This window comes from Macaca fascicularis, chromosome 16 (genome assembly GCF_037993035.2).
Source record: "Macaca fascicularis isolate 582-1 chromosome 16, T2T-MFA8v1.1".
In the NCBI taxonomy this organism is placed as follows: domain Eukaryota; kingdom Metazoa; phylum Chordata; class Mammalia; order Primates; family Cercopithecidae; genus Macaca; species Macaca fascicularis.
This window is the reverse complement of record NC_088390.1, coordinates 59,264,723-59,291,747: the sequence shown is the minus strand read 5'-3', so window position 1 is coordinate 59,291,747 and position 27,025 is coordinate 59,264,723. Positions and strand designations below refer to the sequence as shown.

Genomic DNA, 27,025 nt, shown 5'->3' with positions numbered 1-27,025 from the left:
TTTTACCAATACTCTGACAGCGTTTTATTTCAAACTCTGATCCCTGCCCTGTGATTACAAAGAGGATGCTGCTGGTTCTCTCTCTCAGTCCCTGCTGTGGAAAAAACTGGTATCCAATGTTCTCTGAAACATACTGTCTTTCATCTAGACTCAGAAGCTAGACAAAAAATTTAAAAAAGAAAAGTGTACATGGCCATGTTATACCTGCCACCTGCTAGGGCCCAGCCATCAGCCATGGTTGCTGAGGATGAGACTACTGAAAAGACCTGAGCAGGATGGGAGAGAACAAAGGTAGTTCCTTCTATAGCATGATGGGAATGGGAGACTTCAAAGCTTCCAGCAGCCTCATCACCCAGGCTTCACCCCAGAAGTCATTTTTGTCATCAGGCTAGCTGAGGCTTCTGGGCCTCTCCTTGTGCCTCTTCATATTCTTCTTCTGGTTTCAGCTGAGGGCCAGGGATCATCACCGTCTGAAAGAGTAGGATGCCAAGTTACCCACCAACCAAGCCCATGGCTAACCCAGAAGAACTTCATCCCCTGCTCCCACCCATCCATCCACCCACCCACCAAGCCTTCCCTTTCCCGGTGGTGCATCACCCCCTCTTGCCACTAGGGGGAGCCCAACAGAGTGGCTTAGCAGACCCCAAGTACTGCCTCAGCTCTCTTTAAACCATGCAAGCCACCTTACCTTAAGGATGGGCTGCTTAGGGGGTGCCCATGGCGGAACGATCTTGCTATGCATTCTCCAGCTTCCATATGGGTTTGTCAACTGCTTTTCGAATACAACATACTCCAGGACATCCTTGGGTACATCTTCCTGTCCATACATCAACCGGCCAAACCGGTCATAGATGGCCAGAGTCTGCAAGGATAAAAGCAAATCTGGCTTCTTAGTTTTTTTGGTGTGTGAGTGTGAGTTGTTTGTTTTATTGTCACACAATCTTTTTTTTTTAAGATGGAGTCTCACTCTTTGCCTTGGCTGGAGTGCAGTGGTATGAGATTGTCTCACTGCAACCTCCGCCTCCTAGGTTCAAGTGATTCTCCTGCCTCAACCTCCTGAGTAGGTGAGAGTACAGGCACACACTATCATGCCTGGCCAATTTTTCTATTTTTAGTATACACGGGGTTTTGCCATGTTGGCCAGGCTGGTATTAAACTCCTGACCTTGTGATCTGCCCGCTGTGGCCTCCCAAAGTGCTAGGATTACAGGCGTGAGTTACTGTGCCCAGCCAGAAAAAAATCTTTTTTTTTTTTTTTTTTTTTTTTGAGATGGAGTCTCGCTCTGTCGCCCAGGCTGGAGTGTAGTGGCCAGATCTCGGCTCACTGCAAGCTCCACCTCCCGGGTTTACGCCATTCTCCTGCCTCAGCCTCCGGAGTAGCTGGGACCACAGGCGTCCGCCACCTCGCCCGGCTAGTTTTTTGTATTTTTTTTTTTTTAGTAGAGATGGGGTTTCACCGTGTTAGCCAGGATGGTCTCGATCTCCTGACCTCGTGATCCGCCCGTCTCGGCCTCCCAAAGTGCTGGGATTACAGGCTTGAGCCACTATGCCCGGCCCAGAAAAAATCTTAATGGGTAGAAAAAAATTATCTCGGAATTCTGAATCTAGGACTATCTGATCAACTACTGACACTTTACTCTTACAAGTTCTTTGACAGGGGGCAGGGAAGAAGGAGTGGGGCACAATGGCTCATGCCTATAGTCCCAGCACTTTGGGAAGCTGAGGTGGGCAGATCACTTGAGCCCAGAAGTCTGAGACCAGCTTGGGCAAAATGACAAGACCGGTCTCTACAAAAAATACTAAAATTATCCAGGCGTGGTGGCATGCCCCTATAGTCCCCGTTACTTGGAGGCTGAGGTGGGAGGATTGCTTCAGACCAGGAGGTTGAGGCTGCAGTGAGCCATAATCACATCACTGCACTCCAGCCTGGGTGACAGAATGAGACCCTGTCTTGGAGAAAAAAAAAAAAAAAACAGGAAGGGTGGGAGAGAATATCCTCACACATGTCTTAGTAGAGCCAACATGTAACAGTGGGAAGGCGACAGCAGCACAGCAAGGAAGACAGATCACAGTGTACCTTTTGTTACTGCTTACAGTCCTGGGCAGCCACACCCAGCACTCCAGAGGGAGGTGCCCAAGCTGTGTGAAGAAAAGCTGGGAGGAAGGCAGACTAGTGCCTCTACCTGCCGGGTGTGCATGCGTACGGTGACCTGGCCGTACACGTTGCCCTGGTTCATCATACTTGAACAGCGAACTTGAACAACATGGGAGGGCTCTAAAGATTCCACGAAGCTCCAGCGGACGGTCTTATATTTGATGTCCCAGGTCATGTCCTAAGGGCAGAGGAGAACAAGTTCAACTGGATTTTTCCCTCCCTTTAAGGAAGCTGGTGCTGCCACACTGCTCTTACTTCCTGCAAGACTACAGCCAACAGGCAGCACATTTCCCACCACATGCTCTCTTGTGCCTGTTTTCTCTCGCACCTTCCCAAGTTTTGATTAAGCTATTGGGCAAGTTCACCTGACAACTCTCTCTTTATCTAAATCACAACTTCAGACCCACCTTCCTCTTTGAGCACCCTTCTCCAAATAAATGAAAACCACATTCCAAACTGCCAGCTTGCCCAATACACCATCATCCCTCCCATACACTTTCATAATCTGGCAATTATTGCATGTACTTGTGTTGACTGCATACATATATATTTTTCCCACTCACCTATTAACAATGAAAAGTGGGAATTTTACAGGACTTAAGGGCTAAACTGCTACGACTGGGGAAGACTTACAGAAACTGAAGTTCTATTGATAGAAACCCAAGGTTCTTTTTTTTTTTTTGAGACGGGAGTCTCGCTCTGTTGCCCAAGCTGAAGCAGTGGCGTGATCTCGGCTCACTGCAAGCTCCACCTCCCAGCTTCACACCATTTTCTTGCCTCAGCCTCCCAAGTAGCTGGGACTACAGGCGCCCGCCACCATGCCCCGCTAATTTATTTGTATTTTCAGTAGAGACGGGGTTTCACCATGTTAGCCAGGATGGTCTTGATTTCCTGACCTTGTGATCCACCCGCCTCAGCCTCCCAAAGTGCTGGGATTACAGGCATGAGCCACTGCACCCAGCCCCAAGTTCTTATTCTTGAATCCCTAACTGAACTACAAAGTTCTTATCCTTGGGGGTCCCTCCAAGTGCCTCACATTGCTGTTACCACTCAATATAAGCCTCACGAACTCTGGTTAAATCCTTCATGATAGTGCAGGTATATGGAGATGTGGCCTCGTATAGCCCATATCCAAGCCTCAGGATGCTCCTGCAGTGTCATGACTGCTGGTTGAGGGACCTCTTTTATTTGCCAGGGCCCTTACCAGAGTCCGTGTCAAGACATTATCATTCAGCTATAAGCAATGAAACTTCAGCCTGTACCTTAAACTTCCTACACTCTCAAAACTGATCCTTCTTAAGAGAAACCAGGCAGGGCATGGTGGGGCTCATGCCTGTAATCCCAGCACTTTGGGAGGCCAAGGTCAGTGGATCACCTGAGGTCGGGAGTTAGAGATCAGCCTGACCAACATGGAGAAACCCCATCTCTACTAAAAATACAAAATTAGGCCATATGCAGTAGCTCAGACCTGTAATCCCAGCACTTTGGGAGGCCGAGGCGGATGGATTGCGAGGTCAGAAGACTGAGACCATCCTGGCTAACACAGTGAAACCCCGTCTCTACTAAAAAGACAAAAAATTAGCTGGGTGTGGTGGCGGGTGCCTGCAGTCCCAGCTACTCAGGAGGCTGAGGCAGGAGAATGGCATGAACCCGGGAGGCGGAGCTTGCAGTGACCCAAGATCTCGCCACTCCACTCCAGCCTGGGCGACAGAGCAAGACTCTGTCTCAAAATAAATAAATAAATAAATAATTAGGCGGGCATGGTCCCGGGCACCTGTAATCCCAGCTACTTGGGAGGCTGAGGCAGAAGAATCACTTGAACCCGGGAGGTGGAGGTTGCGGTGAGCCAACATCGCACCATTGCACTCCAGCCTGGGCAACAAGAGCGAAAATCTGTCTCAAAAAAAAAAAAAACCAGAAAAGAAAAGAAAAACCAGAGACGATGTCTAGAATCTGTCCACTCAGTCACCCCAAAGTTCTAAGGAGGATGAGAACTTACTGGAAAACAGTGTTCAGTTACCAAGGTATGAAGTCGGTCATGGTCTGAGCTACAAAAGAAAACAATAAATATCATTGACTACTGCTCTTATAATACCCTGTATGAAGACTGAAAATGGCCCTGAAAATGAAAAACAATTCATTTTTACAAATGTTTTTGGCACATCTTGTATAAGCCAGGTATATAATATGCTAAATTCTAGGGGCACAAAAACAATAATGTGATTTACCAGAAAACCCTGAGATCTAGTAGCAGAATAAAATTATATTACAAAAAAAAATTTTTTTTTAATTATGTTTAAATCTAAGGAGCAGGAGGAAATTTCTCTAAAATTACCATATATCCTTAAGATGGGTACCCTCACTGGGACATAGGATCTGATTTTTGCTCTAAGCTGGTATGAGCAACAAAGTTCAACACAAGTAACAATCAATAGCTTGTTTTATCTCCTCTTGCCTCTGACCTAGCATCAGTACCATCTGGCTTGGCCTTATATCTTGTTTTTTTTTTTTTTTTTTTTTTTTGGAGTCAGAGTCTCACTCTGTTGCCAGGCTGGAGTGCAGTGGCGCAATCTCGGCTCACTGCAACCTCCACCTCCCGGGTTCAAGCCATTCTCCTGCCTCAGCCTCCTGAGTAGCTGGGATTATAGGCGCATGCCATGACGCCCACCTAATTTTTGTACTTTTAGTAAAGATGGGGTTTCACCATGTTGTTGGCCTTGTATCTTACAATCTCATCTTTGAACCTAGTCAAAGATAATCATGTCTTTCCTGGTCCTATTATTTCTCCTTTATCTTGTTGCTGCCAGAGTGGCCAAGTTATGCTGACTCTATACAGTAATGGTTAGAAAAACAAAAAACAGCCGGGCGCAGTGGCTCACGCCTGTAATTCCAGCACTTTGGGAGGCCGAGACGGGCGGATCATGAGGTCAGGAGATCGAGACCATCCTGGCTAACAAGGTGAAACCCATCTCCACTAAAAATACAAAAAAAATTAGCTGAGTGTAGTGGCAGGTGCCTATAGTCCCAGCTACTTGGGAGGCTGAGGCAGGAGAACGGCATGAATCCGGGAGGCAGAGGTTGCGCTGAGCTGAGATTGTGCCACTGCACTCCAGCCTGGGCGACACAGCAAGACTCCGTCTCAAAAAAAAAAAAACCAAAAACCAAAAAAAAAAAACAAAAAACCCCACAAAACAGACAACAAACCCTAGCTGCTGTGGGTACAAGATTTTAGGAGGGATCCTAACTGATGAGTATCAAATCTAAGGCCATAGATTAGCTTCTTTCAGATACACACACGACTTTTCCCCAGTTTACTATGAGCAGTTTAACTCTTTGTCCCCTTTGAAAAATCTTGCTCTCTAAGCCCAGAGTGGGTAAGGGATTAGTTCTAACATGTCTATCTGCTTCCCTTTCATCTCTATTCCTACTAGGAAAGATTCCAAGTCATTTCCTCTACTGTAGGAACAGACTAGACTAGACTGAGCTGTGGTGACAAACTACCATGACTGGCACCTCTGAGTGAACTCTTCCTCCTCACTATCCTGGCATAGAAGTCTTTGGTGGAGGCCGGGCGCGGTGGCTCACGCCTGTAATCCCAGCACTTTGGGAGGCCGAGGCGGGCGGATCACAAGGTCAGGAGATTGAGACCACGGTGAAACCCCGTCTCTACTAAAAATACAAAAAATTAGCCGGGCGCGGTGGCGGGCGCCTGTAGTCCCAGCTACTCAGGAGGCTGAGGCAGGAGAATGGCGTAAACCCAGGAGGCGGAGCTTGCAGTGAGCCGAGATCGCGCCACTGCACTCCAGCCTGGGCAACAGAGCGAGACTCCGTCTCAAAAAAAAAAAAAAAAAAAGAAGTCTTTGGTGGAAATAAATAAACTCAATTTTCCATGAGTTCACTTACTATTTTGCAATTGAATTTACTCTGAAAAGGTAGACATCTGCTTCTGCAACATAACAGACTGGGTTAATGTAAAACTACTCCTACTATAAACATTTTAAAATGTTGGATAAAATGGGCCAGATGTGGTGGCTCACCCCTGTAATCCTAGCACTTTGGGAGGCCAAGGCAGGCGTATCATGAGGTCAGGAGATCAAGACCATCCTGGCCAACATGGTGAAACCGTGTCTCTACTAAAAATACAAAAATTAGCCAGGTGGCCGGGCGTGGTGGCTCACGCCTGTAATCCCAGCACTTTGGGAGGCCGAGGCGGGCGGATCACAAGGTCAGGAGATCGAGACCACAGTGAAACCCCGTCTCTACTAAAAATACAAAAAATTAGCCGGGCGCGGTGGCGGGCGCCTGTAGTCCCAGCTACTCAGGAGGCTGAGGCAGGAGAATGGCGTGAACCCGGGAGGCGGAGCTTGCAGTGAGCCGAGATCGCGCCACTGCACTCCAGCCTGGGTGACAGAGCGAGACTCCCTCTCAAAAAAAAAAAAAAAAAATTAGCCAGGTGCAGTGGTACACGCCTGTAGTCTCAGCTACTCAGGAGGCTGAGGCAGGAGAATCTACTAAAAATACAAAAATTAGCCAGGTGCAGTGGTATACGCCTGTAGTCTCAGCTACTCAGGAGGCTGAGGCAGGAGAATGGCTTGAACCCAGGAGGTGGAGGTTGCAGTGAGCCAAGATCGCGCCACTGCACTCCAGCCTGGCAACAGAGTGAGACTCCATCTCAAAAAAAAGAAGGAGCCGGGCGCGGTGGCTCAAGCCTGTAATCCCAGCACTTTGGGAGGCTGAGATGGGCGGATCACAAGGTCAGGAGATCGAGACCATCCTGGCTAACACGGTGAAACCCCGTCTCTACTAAAAAATACAAAAAACTAGCCGGGCGAGGTGGCGGGCGCCTGTGGTCCCAGCTACTCCGGAGGCTGAGGCAGGAGAATGGCGTAAACCCGGGAGGCGGAGCTTGCAGTGAGCTGAGATCCGGCCACTGCACGACAGAGCCAGACTCAGTCTCAAAAAAAAAAAAAAAAAAAAAAAAAAAAAAAAAAAAAAGGACATGTTGGATAAAATGTGAAATAGACAAATACACTTTTTTTGGTTGGGGGGCATTGCACCATGGCCCTCCAGCCTGGGCGACAGAATGAGACTCTGGACTACAGGTGCGCGCCACCACACGCAGCTTATTTTTAGTAGAGTTGGGGTATCACTATGTTGGCCAGGTTGGTCTCGAACTCCTGGACTCAGGTGATCTGCCCGCCTCGGCCTCCCAAAGTACTGCAATTATAGGCATGAGCCACCATACCCGGCCAAAAAATAATTTGACAGAAACCACCGCTAAGGAAACCCAGACATTGTAATTATTAGTAAAGACACAAATCAATTGTCCTAAATATGCCCAATGAGCTAAAGGAAACCACGGACAAAGAAGTAATGAAATCAGAAAAACAATGTGTGAACACATTGAGAATATCGCTAAAGAGACAGAAATTATACAAGGGAACCAAACAGAAATTATGGAGCTAAAAAGTACAATAAATTTTAAAATTCACTAGAGGGGTTCAACAGCAGATTTGAGCAGGCAAAAATCAGTGAACTTAAGGATAAGGTAATTAAAATTACATAGTCTAAAATGCAAAGAGAAAAAAGAATGAAGAAAAACGAACAAAACCTTGAGGAACCTATGGGACATCATCAAGTATACCAAATACACATCACAGGAGTCCCAGAAAAAGAAGAAATGGATTGAAAAAAAAATTTGAAGAAATAATGCAGCCAGACACAGTGGCTCACACCTGTAATCCCAGCATTTTGGGAGGCCAAGGCAGGTGGATCACCTGAGGTCAGGAGTTCAAGACCAGCCTGGCCAACAGGGTGAAACCCTATCTCTACTAAAAAGTACAAAAATTAGCTGGGTGTGGTGGCAAGCACCTGTAATCCCAGCTACTTGGGAGACTGAGGCAGGAGAATCACTTGAACCTGGGAGGCAGAGGCTGCAATGAGCCAAGATCAGGCCACTGCAATCCAGCCTGGGCAACAAGAGTAAAGCTCCATCTCAAAAAATAAAATAAAATAAAAATAAAATGCAAAAAAGAAAGAAAGAAAGAATGGCCGCAGACATCCCAAATCTGATGAAAGACATTAATATGTACCTCCAGGAAGCTAAAAAACCTCCAAGCAAGATAAATTGAAAGAAATCCACACCAAGAAACATTAAAACCAAAGTGTCAAAACCCAAAGACAAAAGAATGAATCTTGAAAGCAGCAACAGGCTGGGCATAGCAGCTCATGTCTATCATCCCAACACATTGGGAGGCAGAGGCAAGAGGATCACTTGAGGCCAGGAGTTCGAGACCAGCCTGGGCAACAAAGCAAGACCCCTGTCTCTACAAAAAATTAGGGAAAAAAAAAAAAAATTAGCCAGGTGCTGTAGCACACACCTGTAGTCCCAGCTACTCAGGGGCTAAGGTGGGAAGATCGCTTGAGCCCAGCAGCTTGAGGCTGCAGTGGAGCTATCATTGCACCACTGTGCTCACTCCAGCCTGGCTGATGAAGTGAGAACCTGACAGGAAAAGAAAGAAGGAAAGAAAGAAAGAAAGAAAGAGAGAGAGAGAGAGAGAGAGAAAGAAAGAAAGAAAGACAGGAAAGAAACAAAGGCTAAAGGGGATCCTTCAGGCTAAAATGAAAGGACACCAGAAAGTAACTCAAAACCACAAGAAAAAAACAAAAAACACTAGTAAAAGTAACTACATAGGTAAATATAAAAGCCTGCATTATTGTACTTTTGGTTTGTAATTCCTCATTTTTCATTCTATATGATTTAAAAGGCAAATGCATAAAACAATAATTATGAATTGATGTAATGGGCACCCAAGGTATAAAACTGTAATCTGTGATAATGAAGCAGGAGAGACATAATAAAGTGGGAGAGAGAGACATATAGGAGCAGAGTGTTTGTATATTATTGAAACTAAGTTGATATTATTCAAACTAGGTTGAACTAGCCACCACGCCTGACCGTGTTTCTCTATTTCTGCAAAAACCACTGTTGGGGACAGGCATGCTGGTTCATGCCTGTAATCCAAACACTTTGGGAGGTCAAGGCGGGCGGATCATTTCAGGTCAGGAGTTTGAGACCAGCCTGGCCACTTAATGGGAAAGGACAGTCTCCAATAAATGGTGCTAGAAAAATGAATATTCACATGCAAAAAAAAGCAAAAACATCACATATTTTTCATTACATACAAAAACTAACTCAAAATGGAGCAAAGACCTAAATGTGAGAACTAAAACTATAAAAATCTTAGAGAAAAAGAAAGGGGAAATACTTCATGACACTGGATTTGGCAATGATTTCTTCAATACGACACCAAAAGAAAAAACCCAATATGGTAACAAAAGAAAAAAACTTGATAAACTGGATTTCATCAAAATTACAAACTTTTTTGCATCAAAAGATACTATTAAGAGTGAAAAAATGGCCGGGCGCGGTGGCTCATGTCTGTAATCCCAGCACTTTGGGAGGCCGAGGCAGGTGGATCACCCAAGGTTGGGAGTTCAAGACCAGCCTGGCCAACATGCTGAAACCCTGTCTCTATTAAAAATACAAAAATTAGCCAGGTGTGGTGGCACATGCCTGTAATCCCAGCTACATGGGAGGCTGAGGCAGGAGAATTGCTTGAACCCAGGAGGCAGAGGTTGCAGTGAGCCGAGATCGCGCCACTGCACTCCAGCCTGGGCTTCAAGAGCAAAACTCCATCTCTAAAAAAATAATAAAAGTGAAAAGTCGAACCATAAAATGGGGGAAAATATTAGCAAAGCATTTATCTGATAAGGGATTAATATCCAAAATAAATAAATAACTCCTATAACTCAACAATAAAATAACAGTCTAATTTAAAAATAGACCTTTCTGGGCTGGGTGCAGCGGCTCACGCCTGTAATTCCAGCACTCTGGAAGGCTGAGGCGGGGGGATCATCTGAGGTCAGGATTTGAGACCAGCCTGGCCAACATGGTGAAACCCCGTATCTACTAAAAATACAAAAATTAGCTGGGCATGGTGGTGCATGCCTGTAATGCCAGCTACTCAGGAGCCTGAGGCAGGCAAATCGCTTGAACCCAGGAGGTGGAGGTTGCTATGAGCCAAGATCGTGCCACTGCAGTCCCGCCTGGGTGACAGAGAAAGATTTTATCTCAAAAAAAAAAAAAAAAAAAAGACCTGTCTTCAAAGAAGATGTACAAAAGGCCAATAGCACGTGAAAAGATGCTCAATGTCACTAGCTATTAGAGCAATACAAAGCAAAACCATAATGAGATACCACACTTCACACCCATGAGGATGCCTATTATAAAAAGAAAAAGGTTGGCCATGGTGGCTCACACCTGTAGTCCTAGCACTTTGGGAGGCTGAAGCAAGAGGACTGCTTGAGCCCAGGAGTTTGAGACCAGCTTGGGCAATACAGTGAGACCCCATTTCATATATATATATATATATATATATATATATATATATATTTATTTATTTTTATTTATTTTTTTTTTTTGAGGCAGAGTCTTGCTCTGCTGCCCGGGCTGGAGTGCAGTGGCCGGATCTCAGCTCACTGCAAGCTCCACCTCCCGGGTTCACGCCATTCTCCTGCCTCAGCCTCCCGAGTAGCTGGGACTACAGGCGCCCGCCACCTCGCCCGGCTATTTTTTTGTATTTTTTAGTAGAGACGGGGTTTCACTGTGTTAGCCAGGATGGTCTCGATCTCCTGACCTCGTGATCCGCCCATCTCGGCCTCCCAAAGTGCTGGGATTACAGGCTTGAGCCACCGCGCCCAGCCTTTTTTTTTTTTTTTTTTTTTTTTTTGAGACGGAGTCTTGCTCTGTCACCCAGGCTGGAGTGCAGTGGCCGGATCTCAGCTCACTGCAAGCTCCGCCTCCCGGGTTTACGTCATTCTCCTGCCTCAGCCTCCCGAGTAGCTGGGACTACAGGCGCCCGCCACCGCGCCCGGCTAGTTTTTTGTATTTTTAGTAGAGACGGGGTTTCACCGTGTTAGCCAGGATGGTCTCGATCTCCTGACCTCGTGATCCGCCCGCCTCGGCCTCCTAAAAAGGAAAGTGGCCGGGCACAGTGGTTCATGCCTGTAATGCCAGGACTTTGGGAGGCCGAGGCGGGTGGATCATGAGGTCAGGAGATCGAGACCATCCTGGCTAACACGGTAAAACCCCGTCTCTACTAAAAATACAAAAAATTAACTAGGCGTGGTGGCGGGCGCCTGTAGTCCCAGCTACTCAGGAGGCTGAGGCAGGAGAATGGCGTGAACCCGAGAGGCGGAGGTTGAAGCGAGCCGAGATCTCGCCACTGCACTCCAACCTGGGTGAGAGAGCAAGACTCCATCTCAAAAAAAAAAATAAAAAAAAAAAGAATAAAAAGGAAAGTAATAGGTATCAGTGAGGATGTAGAGAAATTGGAATCCTTGTGCATTGGTCGTAGGAATGTAAAACAGTGTAGCTGCTATGGAAAACCATATGGTGGTTCCTCAAAAAGGGTTTTTTTTGAGACAGAGTCTCATTTTGTCACTGAGGCTGGAGTCTAGTGACACAATCTTAGCTCACCACAGCCTCAAAAATCCCTGGGCTCAAGCAATCCTTCTGCCTTAGCACCTCAAATAGCTGGGACTACAGGCATGCGCCGCCACGCCTGGCTGATTTTTTTTTTTTTTTTTTTTTTTTGCGACGGAGTCTCACTCTGTCGCCCAGGCTGGAATGCAGTGGTGCAATCTCCGCCTCCCAGGTTCACGCCATTCTCCTGCCTCAGCCTCCCGTGTAGTTGGGACTACAGGTGCCCGCCACCGCGCCCGGCTAATTTTTGTATTTTTTTTTTTTAGTAGAGACGGGGTTTCACCGTGTTAGCCAGGATGGTCTTGATCTCCTGACCTTGTGATCCGCCCGTCTCAGCCTCCCAAAGTGCTGGGATTACAGGCATGAGCCACCACACCTGGCCCCTGGCTGATTTTTTAAATGTTTTTGTAGAGATGGGGGTCTCACTCTGTTGCCCAGAAACAATCCTCCCACTTTGGCCTCCGAAAGTGCTGGATTACAGGTATGAGCCACCTAGCCCCTCAAAAAGTTAAACATAGAGCTACCATGTGATCCAACAACTTCAGTTCTGAGTATATACCCAAATGAATTGAAAGCACGAACTCGAAGAGATACTTGTACACCAACAATCACAGGAGCATTATGCCACAATAAAAAGTGGAAACAACCTGAATGTCCATCACTAGATGAATGGATAAACAAAATGTGGGCCGGGCGCGGTGGCTCAAGCCTGTAATCCCAGCACTCTGGGAGGCCGAGACGGGCGGATCACGAAGTCAGGAGATCAAGACCATCCTGGCTAACACGGTGAAACCCCGTCTCTACTAAAAAATACAAAAAACTAGCCGGGCGAGGTGGTGGGCGCCTGTAGTCCCAGCTACTCGGGAGGCTGAGGCCGGAGAATGGCGGGAACCCGGGAGGCGGAGCTTGCAGTGAGCTGAGATCCGGCCACTGTACTCCAGCCTGGTCGACAGAGCGAGACTCCGTCTCAAAAAAAAAAAACAAAAAACAAAATGTGGTGTATATACATACAATGAAATATTATTCAGCCTTAATAAGGAAACACATGTAGCCAGGCATGGTGGCCCACACCTGTAATCCCTGCACTTAGGGAGGCTGAGGTGGGTGGATCACCTGAGGTCAGGAGTTTGAGACCAGTCTGGCCAACATGGTGAACCCCATCTCTACTAAAAATACAAAAATTAGCTGGGTGTGGTGGCAGGCGTCTGTAATCCCAGCTACTTGGGAGGCTGAGGCTGGAGAATCGCTTGAACCCAGGAGGCAGAGGTTGCAGTGACCGGAGATAGAGCCACTACACTCCAGCCTGGGTGACAAGAGCGAAACTCCATCTCAGAAAATAAATAAGTAAATAAATAAAAATAAGGAGACACATACTACAATATATATGAACACTGAAGACATCATGCTAAGTGAACTAAGCCAATCACAAAAGGTCAAAAACTGTAAGATTCCACTTATGTGAGATACCTAGATGCCTTTGTCCATTCAGGATGCTATAACAAAAATACCATAAACCAGGTGGCTTATAAACAACATGTATTTCTCACAGTTCTAGAGGCTGGGAAGTCCAAGATCAAGATCAAGGCACTGGCAAGTCTGGTGTCTGGTGAGAGCCTGTTCCTCATAGATGGTGACTTCTTGCTGTGTCCTCAATGGGCAGAAGGGGTGCAGAAGCTCCCACGGGTCTTTTTTTTTTTTTTTTTTTTTTTGAGACGGAGTCTTGCTCTGTTGCCAGGATGGAGTGCAGTGGTGCAATCTCAGCTCACTGCAAGCAACCTCCACTTCCTGGGTTCAAGCAATTCTCTTGCCTCAGCCTCCCGAGTAACTGGGACTATAGGTACATGCCACCACGCCCAGCTAATTTTTGTGTTTTTAGTAGAGACGGGGTTTCACCATGTTGGCCAGGATGGCCTCGATCTCTTGATCCACCTGCCTCGGCCTCCCAAAGTGCTGGGATTACAGGTGTGAACCACCACGCCCAGCCCCTCAGGTCTCTTTTATAAGGGCACTATTCCCATTCATGAGGGCTCCACTCTCATGACCTCATCACTTCCCAGAGGTCCCCCCACAGCCTATACCATCACCTTGGGAGTTAGAATTTCGACAAATGAATTTTCAGGAACACAAACATTCAGACCATAGCATCAGGATGGTTAAATTCATAGAGAAAGAAAGTAGACGGCTGAGTGTGGTGGCTCAAGTCTGTAATCCCAGCACTTTGGGAGGCTGAGGTAGGAGAATTACTCGAGGCCAGGAGTTTGAGACCAGCCTGGCTAACATGGTAAAACCCCATCTCTACTAAAAATACCAAATAAATAAATAAATAAATAAAGTAGAATGGAGGTTACCAGGTGATAAGGGAAGAGGGCAATGGGGAATTACTGCTTAGTGGGTACAAAATTTCTGTTTGGGATGAACACAATCTGGAAATGGATAGTGGTAAGAATTGTACAACACTGTGAATGTACTTAATGCCACTGAATTATATACTTCAAAATGATAAAATGGTAAATGTTATATTATGTGTATTTTACCACAAATGTGTAAAAGCTATTATTAATTGTATAATTTTTTTTTTTTTTTTTTGAGACGGAATCTCGCTCTGTCGACCAGGCTGGAGTGCAGTGGCGCAATCTTGGCTCACTGCAAGCTGTGCCTCCCGGGTTCACACCATTCTCCTGCCTCAGCCTCCTGAGTAGCTGGGACTACAGGTGCCCACCACCGCACCTGGCTAATTTTTTGTATTTTTAGTAGAGACGGGGTTTCACCGTGTTAGCCAGGATGGTCTCAATCTCCTGACCTCGTGATCCGCCCGTCTTGGCCTCCCAAAGTGCTGGGATTACAGGCATGAGCCACTGCGCCTGGCCCCAATCTTATAATTTTTAAGATAAATGATTGTCTTTGATTTTTCTAAAATATCTATTTGTTAAAATAAAAAAATGCAGGAATACAAAATGACAAGAAAACTGTACCAACACTTTGGGAGGCCAAGGTGAGAGGACTGCTTGAGGCCAGAGTTCGAGACCAGCCTAGGCAACATAGCAAGACCCTGCAGAGATCGCACCACTACACTCCAGCCAGGGCAAGAGAGCAAGACTTCATCTCAAAAACAAAAACAAAAATGACAAGAACTAACTAAAACCCAAAAGAAACAAATAAGACGGCCGGGCGCGGTGGCTCAAGCCTGTAATCCCAGCACTTTGGGAGGCCGAGACGGGCGGATCACGAGGTCAGGAGATCGAGACCATCCTGGCTAACACGGTGAAACCCCATCTTTACTAAAAAATACAAAAAACTAGCCGGGCAATGTGGCGGGTGCCTATAGTCCCAGCTACTCGGGAGGCTGAGGCAGGAGAATGGCGTAAACCCGGGAGGCGGAGTTTGCAGTGAGCTGAGATCCGGCCACTGCACTCCAGCCTGGGTGACAGAGCGAGACTCCGTCTCAAAAAAAAAAAAAAAAAAAAAGAAACAAATAAGACAAGAGAAAATGGACCTATTGAAGACATAGATTTTGAAGTTATCAGACACAGATTTTAAAATAACTGTGATTAGTATGTTCAAGAAATTAGATGACAGAATAGAGAATTTTACCAGAGAAATGGACACACACACACACACACACACAAAAATCAATGAAAATTCTAAAAGTGAAAAACAGAAAATAATATAAAATTAAAAACTCGATAGGTAGGTTAACAGCAGATTAGCTACAATTTGAAAGAAGACAGGAAGATAGATCAGAGAATATCCAGACTAAAGCTGGAGGGGGAAAAAAAAGGTTGGAAAAATATAGAAAAGAGCTGAAGACACATTTGGCACATAGTGAAAGATCTAACATATGTGTATTCAGAACTACACAAGGAGACGAGAAAGTGGAGCAGAAGCAACATCTGAAGAGATGAGTTCTGACTGAGAATTTTCCAACACTGACAAAAAAAGCACCCAAAGATTTAAGAAGCAATATGAACCCAGAGCAGGATAAAAGACACACACATGGCCCGGTGTGGTGGCACATGCCTATAATCCCAGCATTTTGGGAGTCCGAGGGGAAGGATCGCTTGAAGCCAGGGATTCAAGACCAGCCTGGGCAACAAGGCCAGACCCTGTCTCTACAAAAAAACTAAAAAATAAATAAATAAAATAAATAAAAATTTAAGAAGACATAGATAAATCATAGTAAATTGCTGAATACTAAAGAGAGAGAAAAAAATCGTTTTTGCTTTTTTTTTTTTTGAGATGGAGTTTTGCTCTGTCGCTGAGGCTGGAGTGCAGTGGCACGATCTCAGCTCATTGCAACCTCGGACTCCCAGATTCAAGTGATTCTCCTGCCTCAGCCCCTCCAGAGTAGCTAAGATTACAGGCATGCACCACCTTTATTGGATTTTTTTTTTTTTTTTTTTTTTTTTGAGACGGAGTCTTGCTCTGTCACCCAGGCTGGAGTGCAGTGGCCAGATCTCAGCTCACTGCAAGCTCCGCCTCCCGGGTTCACGCCATTCTCCTGCCTCAGCCTCCCGAGTAGCTAGGACTACAGGCGTCCGCCACCACGCCCAGCTAGTTTTTTGTATTTTTTAGTAGAGACGGGGTTTCACCGTGTTAGCCAGGATGGTCTCAATCTCCTGACCTCGTGATCCGCCCGTCTCGGCCTCCCAAAGTGCTGGGATTACAGGCTTGAGCCACCGCGCCCGGCCCCCTTTTTTTTTTTTTTTTTTTTTTGAGATGGAGTCTTGCTCTGTCACCCAGGCTGGAGTGCAATGGCGCGATCTCAGCTCACTGCAACCTCCGCCGCCCGGGTTCAAGCAATTCTCCTGCGTCACCCTCCCATGTAGCTGAAATTACACGCATGCGCCACCACATCTGGCAAATTTTTTTATTATTATTATTAGTAGAGACGGGGTTTTGCCATATTGGCCAGGCTGGTTTCGAACTCCCAACCTTGTGATCTGCCAGCCTCGGCCTCCCAAAGCACTGGGATTACAGGCGAGAGCCACCATGCCCAGCCCGAGAGAAAATCTTCAAAGCACACAAAGTCAGCTGGGCACGGTGGCTCACACCTGTAATCCCAGCATTTTGGGAGGCCAAGGTGGGCGGATCACAAAGTCAGGAGTTCGAGACCAGCCTGGCCAATATGGTGAAACCCTGTCTCTACCAAAAATACAAAAATTAGCTGGGCGTGGTAGCGCGCACCTGTAGTTCCAGCTACTCTAGAGGCTGAGGCAGAAGAATCATTTCAAACCGGAAGGCGGAGGTTGCAGTGAGTAAAAATTGTGCTACTGCACTCCAGCCTGGGCGACAGAGCAAGACTCTGTCTCGAAAGAAAAAGATAAATAAAAGCGCACAAAGTAAAAATAAACTTTAACAAAATTAAAAAAAAAAAAGTTAATTTCTCAATAGAAACAACAGTAACGCTGAGGAGGGCGGATCACCTGAGGTCAGGAGTTCGAGATCAGCCTGGCCAACATGACAAAACCCCGTCTCTACTAAAACTACAAAAATTGGCCAGGCACGGTGGCTCACGCCTATAATCCCAGCACTTTGGGAGGCCAAGACAGGCAGATCACGAGGTCAGGAGATCGAGACCATCCTGGCTTACACGATGAAACCCCATCTCTACTAAAAATACAAAAAATTAGCCAGGCATGGTGGCGGGTGCCTATAATCCCAGCTACTCGGGAGACTGAGGCAGGAGAATGGTGTGAACCTGGGAGGCAGAGCTTGCAGTGAGCCGAGATCAGGCGACTGCACTCCAGCCTGGGCGACACAGCGAGACTCCGTCTCCAAAAAAAAAAAAAAAATTAGGCCGAGCACAGTGGCTCATGCCTGTAATCCCAGCACTTTGGGAGGCCAAGGTGGGTGGATTACTTGAGGTCAGGAGTTCAAGACCAGCCTGGCCAACATGGTGAAACCCATCTCTATTAAAAATGCAGAAAATAGTCAGGTGTGGTGGTACGTGCCTGTAATCCCAGTTACTTGGGAGGGTAAGCAGAATTGCTTGAATCCAGGAGGTAGAGGTTGCAGTGAGCCAAGATCACGTCACTGCACTCCAGCCTGAGCAACAGAACAACAGTCTATCTCAAAAAACAACAACAACAATGTTTTGAGAAATAAAACAAGGCTGGGCATAGTGGCTCACATCTGCAATCACAACACTTTGGGAGGCTGAGGCAGGCAGATAACCTGAGGTCAGGAGTTTCAGACCACCTGGCCAACATGGTAAAACCCCATCTGTACTAAAAATACAAAAATTAGCTGGGTGTGGTGGCATGCACCTGAAATCCCAGTTACTTGGGAGGCTAAGGCAGGAGAATCGCTTGAACCCAGGAGGCAGAGGCTGCAGTGAGCCAAGATTGCACCACTACACTCCCGCCTGGGTGACAGAGCCAGACTCCATCTCAAAAAGGGAAAAAAAAAAAAAAAAAAAAATGACCAGCCTCCGTAGTCCGGGCAATGTGGTGAAATCCCATCTCTACAAAAAATATGAAAACTGGCAGGGTGTGGTGGTACACCCCTAGAGTTCCAGCTACTCAGGGAGCTAAGGTGGGAGGATCGCTTGAGCCCCGGAGCCGAGGCTGCAATAAGCGTGATTGCACCACTGCACTCCAGCTTGAGCAACAGAATGAGACAGTCTCAAAACAAGAAACAAAAACAAGAACAGCCTGGGCAACATCGTGAGATCCCATCTCTATTCAAAATAAATAAATTTTTTAAAAGAAATAAAAGTAAAACTAAATAATTAATGGATTTTAGACTACAGGTTTTGGGTCCCACCTGAAGCCCAGCCACAGCAGCCACAGATCAAAGAATGCCAGCAACAGTCCATGGCTAGTACTTAAGATATTCCAGCCTCCTAATATTGATTCTTCATATTCCTAGCAGCCCTAATTTGAATGAATCAAGAAAAAGCTGGGTGGCCAGGCATGGTGGATCATGCCTATAATCTTATCACTGTGGGAGGCCAAGGGAGGAGGATTGCTTGAGCCCAGGAATTTGAGACTCGTCTAGGTAACACAGCAAAACCTTGTCTCTACAAAAAAAAATTTATTTTAATTAGCCGGGTGTGGTGGCAGACGCCGGTGGTCCCAGCTCTACTTTGGGAACTAAGTAGAGTCCCTGAGAGAACCACTTGAGTCCAGGAGGTCAAGGCTGCAGTGAGCTATGATCATGTCACTGCATTCCAGACTGCACAACAGTGAGACTCCATCTCAATTTAAAAAAAAAAAAAAAAATGGTGGGGGGGCTGGGCGTAGTGGCTGACGCCTGTAATCCTAACACTTTGGGAGACCGAGGCGGGCAGATTGCCTGAGGTCAGGAGTTTGGGACCAGTCTGGCCAACATGGTGAAATCCCGTTTCTACTAAAATACAAAAAAATCAGCTGGACATGGTGGCATGTGCCTCCAATCCCAGCTACTTGGGAGGCTGAGGCAGGGGAATTGCTTGAACCAGGGAGGTGGAGGTTGAGCCTAAATTGTGCCATTGCCCTCCAGCCTGGGTGAGACAGCAAGACTCCATCTCAAAACAAAAAATTAAAAAATAAAAGTGGAGGGAGAGCTGGAAATTTTCACAAGAAATATATTCAAAATAACCAAGGAAAGGGAAATGAAGATACATAAGACAAACACACAAAAAAGATCAGGATGAATTCAGGGATCAGATGGGGTGAAAAAGGCAGCTATTCTAGCACAAGGTCCCAACACATGCAGGTGAAACTGAGACAGACCAAATGGTAGAAATTCCCAGAAGCAGAGAGGGGAGTGAAAGACAGCTTCAGTCACTAATTACTTCCAATATAGGAAGTTCTCTCACTCTAGATATCTTACCTGAAGGCAGAAAACAAATTTGTGCAAAACAAAAACAAACAAAAAACTGTGCCTAAAATAATAACTAACTGCTGACAACAGAATGGGTAAAGATAGGAAGTTCACTTACTTGTTGAGACAAAGGTGAGCTTCAATAAAGATATCCTTAGCTTTTTCAGGGAAGTCCTTTATTTTAAAATTGGCATCATAGTCTTTTATCCTCCGGATTCTGTAAAATTAAGGCTGAGTATTACTTCTAAAGGTCTTCTCACAATTCCATAATTCACAGCTTACACTGAGCTCCATTCATGTCCATCTACTTACTCAATAATTGATTTTTTTTTTTTTTTTGAGACGGAGTCTCGCTTTGTCACCCAGGCTGGAGTGCGGTGGCTCACGCCTGTAATCTCAGCACTATGGGAGGCCGAAGCAGGTAGATCACTTGAGGTTAGGAGTTTGAGACCAGCCTAATCAACATGGTGAAACACCATCTCTACTAAAAAAATAAAAATATGCTGGGCGTGATGGTGCATACCTGTAATCCCAGCTACTCGGGAGGCTGAGGCACACGAATCACTTCAACCCGGGAGGCAGAGGTTGCAGTGAGCAGAGATCGCACCACTGCATTCCAGCCTGGGTCACAGAGAGAGACTGCATCTCAAAAAGAAAAAAAAAAAAAAAGTAGCTGGGCATGGTGGTGCTGTCTGTAATCCCAGCTACTCAGGAGGCTGAGGCAGGAGAATCACTTGAACTTAGGCAGAGGTTGTAGTGATTGTGCCACTGCACTCTGGACTGGGCAACAGAGCGAGACTCCATCTCAAAAAAAAAAAAGAGTCAGAATAACACTGGGCTTCTTTTTTATGAGATGGAGTCTCACTCTGTCACCCTGACTGGAGTGCGGTGGCACGATCTCGGCTCACTGCAAGCTCTGCCTCCCGGGTTCATGCCATTCTCCTGCCTTAGTCTCCTCAGTAGCTGGGACTACAGGCACCCACCATCATGCCCAGCTAATTTTCTTTTTAGTGGAGACAGGGTTTTATCGTATTAGCCAGGATGGTCTCGATCTCCTGACCTCGTGATCCACCCACCTTGGCCTCCCAAAGTGCTGGGATTACAGGCGTGAGCCACCATGCCTGGCCTTATTTTTTTTTTGAGATGGAGTGTCCGTCACACAGGCTAGAGTGCAGTGGCGCAATCTCGGCTCACTGCAACCTCCGCCTCCTGGGTTCAAGTGATTCTCCTGCCTCAGACTCCCGAGTAGCTCAGACGACAGGCACACACTACCCCGCCTGGCTAATTTTTGTATTTTTAGTAGACACGAGGTTTCACCATGCTGGCCAGGCTGGTCTCAAACTCCTGACCTCATGATCTGCCTGCCTCAGCCTCCCAAAGTGCTGGGATTACAGGCCTGAGCCACCGCACCCGGCAACACTGGGCTTCCTAACACCAACATTAGGAGTTTCAAAGACAGGCCGGGTGCGGTGGCTGACGCCTGTAATCCCAGCACTTTGAGAAGCCGAGGCAGGCAGATCATGAGGTCAGGAGATCGAGACCATCCTGGCCAACATGGTGAAACTCCATCTCCACTAAAAATACAAAAAATTAGCCAGGCATGATGACATGTGCCTATAGTTCCAGCTCGGGAGACTGAGGCAGAAGAATCACTTGAACCCGGGAGGCAGAGGTTGCAGTGAGCTGAGATCCTGCCACCGCACTCCAGCCTGGGTGACAGAGCAAGACTCCGTCTCAAAAAAAAAAAAAAAAAAAAAAAAGAAGTTACAGCCAGGTGGCTCATGCCTGCTGTAATCCCAGCACTTTGGGAGGCTGAGGTGGGCTGATCATAAGGTCAGGAGTTCTAGACCAGCCTGGCCAATGTGGTGAAACTCTGTCTACTAAAAACACAAAATTAGCCGGGCATGGTGATGGGCACCTGTAGTCTCAGCTACTCAGGAGGCTGAGGCAGAAGAATCGCTTGAATCCGAGGTAGAGGTTGCACTGGGTGACAGAGCAAGACTCCGTCTCAAAAAAAATAAAAATAAGTTACAAAGACAACAGAGCAGCGCTTTTATTATTAATTAATTCATTCATTCATTCACTGAGACGGGGTCTCACTCTGTCGCCCAGGCTAGAGTACAGTGATGCCATCAGGGCTCACTGCAGCCTTGACCTCTGGGGCTCAAGCAATCCTCCCACTTCAGCCTCCCAAGTAACTGGAACTACAAGTGTGCACTACCATGCTTGGCTAATTTTCACTTTTTTTTTAGTTTTTGTAGAGACAAGGTCTCACTGTGTTGCCCAGCTGGTATTCAACTCCTGCTCAAGTGATCCTCCTGCCTCAGCCTCCCAAAGTATTGAGATTACAGGCATGACCCACCACGCCCAGACTTTGAGCAGTACTTTTAATTGAGGAAAAAATTATTTCTATCGCAGAAGTCAATACCTGGGCAAATTATATATGAAGTGCGAGAATAAAAGAAAGACTTCTTTTTAGACTTGCAAGATCTCATTTATCCACCATGCAGCCTTTCTCAGGAAGCTGCTAGAAAATGTGCTCCATCAAAGTAATGAAATAAATTATGAAAACATAAAGACATAGGACCCAAGCAACAGGGACTACAACATAAGAGGGAGGCAAGAGGAATATTAGATCCTAAGATGTACAGTTGGCCTTAAGAGCAACTAGTCCAGATTGAAATAGGTAAGAAGACTCTAGGAAGGATTTCTTGAAAAAGATGAAATTAATAAAATATTTAATGTTGCAGGGCGCAGTGGCTCACACCTGTAATCCCAGTACTTTGGGAGGCTGAGGCATGTAGATAACGAGGTCAGGAGTTTGAGACCAGCCTGGCCGATATGGTGAAATCCCGTCTATACTAAAAATACAAAAAAATTAGCCAGGCATGGTGGCGAATGCCTGTAGTCCCACCTACTGGGGAGGCTAAGGTAGAAGAATTGCTTGAACCTAGGAGGCAGGGGTTGCAGTGAGCCAAGATCACGCCACTGCACCCCAGCCTGGGCGACAGAGTGAAACTCCTTCTCCAAAAAAAAAATTTAATGTTTTGAATGCACAGAGAGGAAATTACATAACCCATAGTTCCATAAGCAAATGAGCAAATTAAGACACTTCACTTCAGAAAAAAAAAAAATATTATGCAGGAAAGAAAAAATATTCATAATGTACTCTATAATTCAGCCGTCAACAGCATTTTCCAAGTTATAACAATGTAAATAGAGAATTTGATTAAATTAAAGTGTTAATTTAAGTATGTTAAAGGAATTTATCCCAGGAATGTGAAGTTGGTTTAATATTTGAAAATCAATTAATAAGACCAGGCATGGTACCTCATGCCTGTAATGCCAGAACTTTGGGAGGTCAGGGAGGGTGGATCACCTGAAGTCAAGAGTCCAGGCTGGCTAACATGGTGAAACCCTGTCTCTACTAAAAATGCAAAAAATTAGTGGGGTATGGTGGTGCGCACCTGTAGTCTCAGCTACTCGGGAGGCTGAGACAGGAGAGTCACTTGAACTTGGGAGGCGGAGGCTGCAGTGGCCACTATGGAGTCACTACACTCCAGCCTGGGCAAAAGAACAAGACTCCATTTCAAAAAAAAAAAAAAAGAAAATCAATTAATATGTCATATCAACAAAATAAAGAACAAATATCACATGATCATCTCAATAGACACAAAAAAGCATTTGACAAAATCTGACACCCCTTTATACTCTTTTAACCTCAAAGCCTTGCTTGTACTGTTCTGTTTCCCTAGAATGCTGTTCCTCACCACACTTCTCCATCTGGCTAACTCTAAAAAAATCCCAACTTTTTTTTTTTTTTTTTTTGAGATCATAAGGTGGATCATAAGGTCAGGAGTTCGAGACCAGCCTGGCCAATATGGTGAAACCCTATCTCTACTAAAAATACAAAATTAGCCGGGCATGGTGGCACATGCCTGAAATCCCAGCTACTCAGGAGGCTGAGGCAGGAGAATTGCTTGAACCCAGGAGGCGGAGGTTGCGGTGAGCCAAGATTGCGCCATTGCACTCCAGTCTGGGCAACAAGAGCAAAACTCCATCTCAAAAACAAACAAACAAACAAAATCAAATATATGATTAAAAAAGGATTCAACACACTCCAAAGTCAACTCCCTAACTGATGTTACCAATAAACGCAGGGATGCTAAGAATCAGAAGGCCCGCCGGGCGCAGTGGCTAATGCCTGCAATCCCAGCACTTTGGGAGGCTGAGACGGGCGGATCACAAGGTCAGGAGATCGAGACCATCCTGGCTAACACAGTGAAACCCCGTCTCTACTAAAAAAAAAAAAAAAAAAAAAAAAAAAATTAGCCGGGCGTGGTGGCAGGCACCTGTAGTCCCAGCTACTCGGGAGGCTAAGGCAGGAGAATGGTGTGAACCTGGGAGACGTAGCTTGCAGTAAGCTGAGATCGTGCCACTGCACTCCAGCCTGGGCGACAGAGCAAGACCCCGTCTCAAAAAAAAAAAAAAAAAAGATCAGAAGGCCCATATTGGCCGGGCGCGGTGGCTCAAGCCTGTAATCCCAGCACTTTGGGAGGCCGAGGCGGGTGGATCACGAGGTCAGGAGATCGAGACCATCCCTGGCTAACATGGTGAAACCCCGTCTCTACTAAAAATACAAAAAACTAGCCGGGCGTGGTGGCGGGCGCCTGTAGTCCCAGCTACTCGGAGGCTGAGGCAGGAGAATGGCGTGAACCCAGGGGGCGGAGCTTGCAGTGAGCCGAGATCGTGCCACTGCACCCCAGCCTGGGCGACACTCCGTCTCAAAAAAAAAAAAAAAAAAAAGAAGGCCCATATTATTCTGCATTAAATACAGACTCTACTACAAAGAAAAAAATACCATCATGTTATTAAGAGAGTGATACCCAATCCAATTAACCCAAAAAGATCTCTTTGGGATAAAGTAGCAACAAGAAATTGTTACTCTAATACCAAGTCCCAACTGTGTCAGACACCTACGACATTTGCGATGCCACAGTCTTCTTCATTCGTTCAGTTCTCTGTATCAGTCCCTCCTTTAAAAGAGATGATATGCGTGCATCACCCTCAGGAGGAATATAGGCATCAAATATAGCAGCTGTAATAAGGGAACAAAAAAATTAAGAAAGCGTTGAAAGATTGAGAAAAACTCATAAAATTGAAGTAATGTACAATTGAGAAGGATTGTGGATATGAAGTAGACTAATGAAACAGACTTCCATGTAGACAGAACTATGTTACACTAGAAAAAAAACAGAACAAGGCTGGGCGCGGTGGCTCATGCCTGTAATCCCAGCACTTTGGGAGGCTGAGGTGGGCAGATCACAAGGTCAGGAGTTCAAGACCAGCCTGGCCAAGATGGTGAAACCCCTTCTCTACTAAAAATACAAAAACTAGCCAGGTACGGTGGCAGGTGCCTATAATCCCAGCTACTTGAAAGGCTGCGGTAGGAGAATCACCTGAACCTGGGGGGCAGAGGTTGCAGTGAGCTGAGATTGTGCCACTGGGTGACAGAATAAGACTCTGTCTCAAAAAAAAAAAACAAAAACAAAAACAAAAAACAAAACAAAAAAAGCCAGAAAGATTTAAGTCTTCTCTCAGAGCCTCAGCTTCTACTTCCACAAAATGGGGAAATTTCACTCTTGCCTTCTACAGACAGTGTGAAAGTAAGTTCAAAGAACAACTTCATGATATACAGTGTATTTAAGGCTAATCATTATTGAAGTTGAACTGACTTCATGCTTAATTAAATATCATCAATCATAGTCTAAGTCATCCCAAGTTCCAGAAGATCTCTGACAGAAGGATCCCAGGTCAGGGTCCCAGAAATACCTCACCTGTACAGGCCAGATGTATGGGATGGTCCAATTTTTCTGGAGGAATAACCAATCCTGCTTTCCGGGCATGTTCCATAAACTCTTTTTCTGTTTTAAATTTAGGTTGATAAACAGGAGGTGTGAAACGTTTTTTAGTTCTTACTGGAACTATAGCTGAGGACTGAGTCACCAGAACTGGCTGGAAGGTAAAGGAAAGGTTAGGAACCTAGAAAAAACATCTACTATCTTTTACAAACTCTAAGCAAAGCACTATAGAAAGGGCATATCCAAAGAATGCTTCAGGAACAATTATAAAACAATGAAAAATTGCATTAGGACCTTAATACTTATGGGTGTCTCTAAATAGAAGACAGTCGGCAACCTTTATTAACATCACATTTACTAAAGGCTTTCCTTTAGAACTTTCCACAGTACAGGACTATGCTAACTCTACGGATACTGAGTTGATTAAACCAAGTTTCAAAGAACTGATGGTGATAGGGAAACACCAACCCAATACTGAAATGAGCAGAGTACTATTCTTTATTACTTTATTTTTATTTTTTGAGACAGATCGCTAGCCTGCAGTGCAGTTGCACGATCACGGCTCACTGCAGCCTTGGCCTCCTGGGCTCTAGCTATCCTCCCACCGCAGCCTCCCAAGTAGCTGGGACTACAGGAGTGCGCCATCGCACTCGACTAATTTAAACATTTTTGTAAAGACGGGTTCTTACTATGTTGCCCAGGCTCATTTCGAACTCCCGGGCTCAAGCCATCCTTCTGCCTCGGACTTCCAAGTGCTGGGATTACAAGTGTGAACCACCGCGCCTGGCCCTGAATGCTATTCTTAAACCATAAGCAAAGTCCTCTTGTAGGCATCTGCTCCATATTTACTCGAGATATTTTGCTCATTCTATCGGGAGTCTCACTGGTAAACTTTATTCTGTCGTTTTAGCACCCAACTGACCAATAAACCCTTGAAAGACCAGGGAGCCTTTTCTCTCTGATCATGAGGTTTGCTCAGACAGGCGCAGTGACAATATGGGACGCCCTCATTTTTGGCTAGTCTTCAACGTAGTTCATTTATAAGAATCGAAGATTACGAAGTCCACCTTCCAACCCATTACTTGTCTCCCCTTTAACATCTCCTCGCCAGACAGACCCAAATCAGTCCGGAAAAACTTAATCCCCGTTAATTCACTCGCTCTCACGGCCTTGTCTAGGCTCTGCCCATTCGACCGCTGAGCTCAGTAGCTGGGTCCTGTCCACCTCAGCCTCTTCCACGGCCTAGGTATGACTCGTATTGTCCCAGCTCACCAAGGACAATTGCACAGAGAGTATTTCCCTCGACTCTGTCCTCCTCTTCTAGCCCCTAGGGTCCTATCGACCCCGTCCCTACCCACCTGCCGAGACCACCAGCCCAAAACCCTCGATAAACGAGACAACCCTTGAGGTATGGGGGCTGCCATCTTGTTCCCGCAAAGGCCGCCGGGAAGGGAGCTGCTAGTGAAGAGCGTCGGGTACGAGAGAAGCCGCATAGGGTGGAGCTAGCACAGGAGTGCAATTTTCCAGGGAGCGCGCCCTCCGCCGAAATGTGAGCAGCGAGGACGCGCACGTGCTCGCGGGAGTGGGGGAGGGTGGAGAAGGGAGGGTGGAGTACGGCCGCGCGTGCGCAGGGAGACGACGTTGGGCGTAGGGTGGA

The 27,025-nt window shown here is 46.2% G+C and overlaps 1 protein-coding gene across 2 annotated transcripts; it reads right to left on the bottom strand.

The window, feature by feature from the left end:
• Positions 1-26,803, bottom strand: MRPL45 (mitochondrial ribosomal protein L45). Of its 2 annotated transcripts, none has more exons than XM_045374904.3 (8): positions 26,058-26,803; positions 25,345-25,522; positions 24,488-24,605; positions 19,626-19,724; positions 4,154-4,202; positions 2,183-2,332; positions 689-862; positions 1-470 (listed from the first exon to the last, which is right to left on the bottom strand). In XM_045374904.3, exons 1-8 carry the CDS (start codon positions 26,073-26,075, stop codon positions 384-386), a joined length of 873 nt encoding a protein of 290 aa, XP_045230839.2. In that variant the 5' UTR covers positions 26,076-26,803; the 3' UTR covers positions 1-383. The 2 variants fall into 2 exon arrangements, with proteins under 2 accessions (XP_045230839.2, XP_045230838.2); XM_045374903.3 differs by having other exon boundaries at positions 26,727-26,803.
• Between the last annotated feature and the right edge of the window lie 222 nt (positions 26,804-27,025).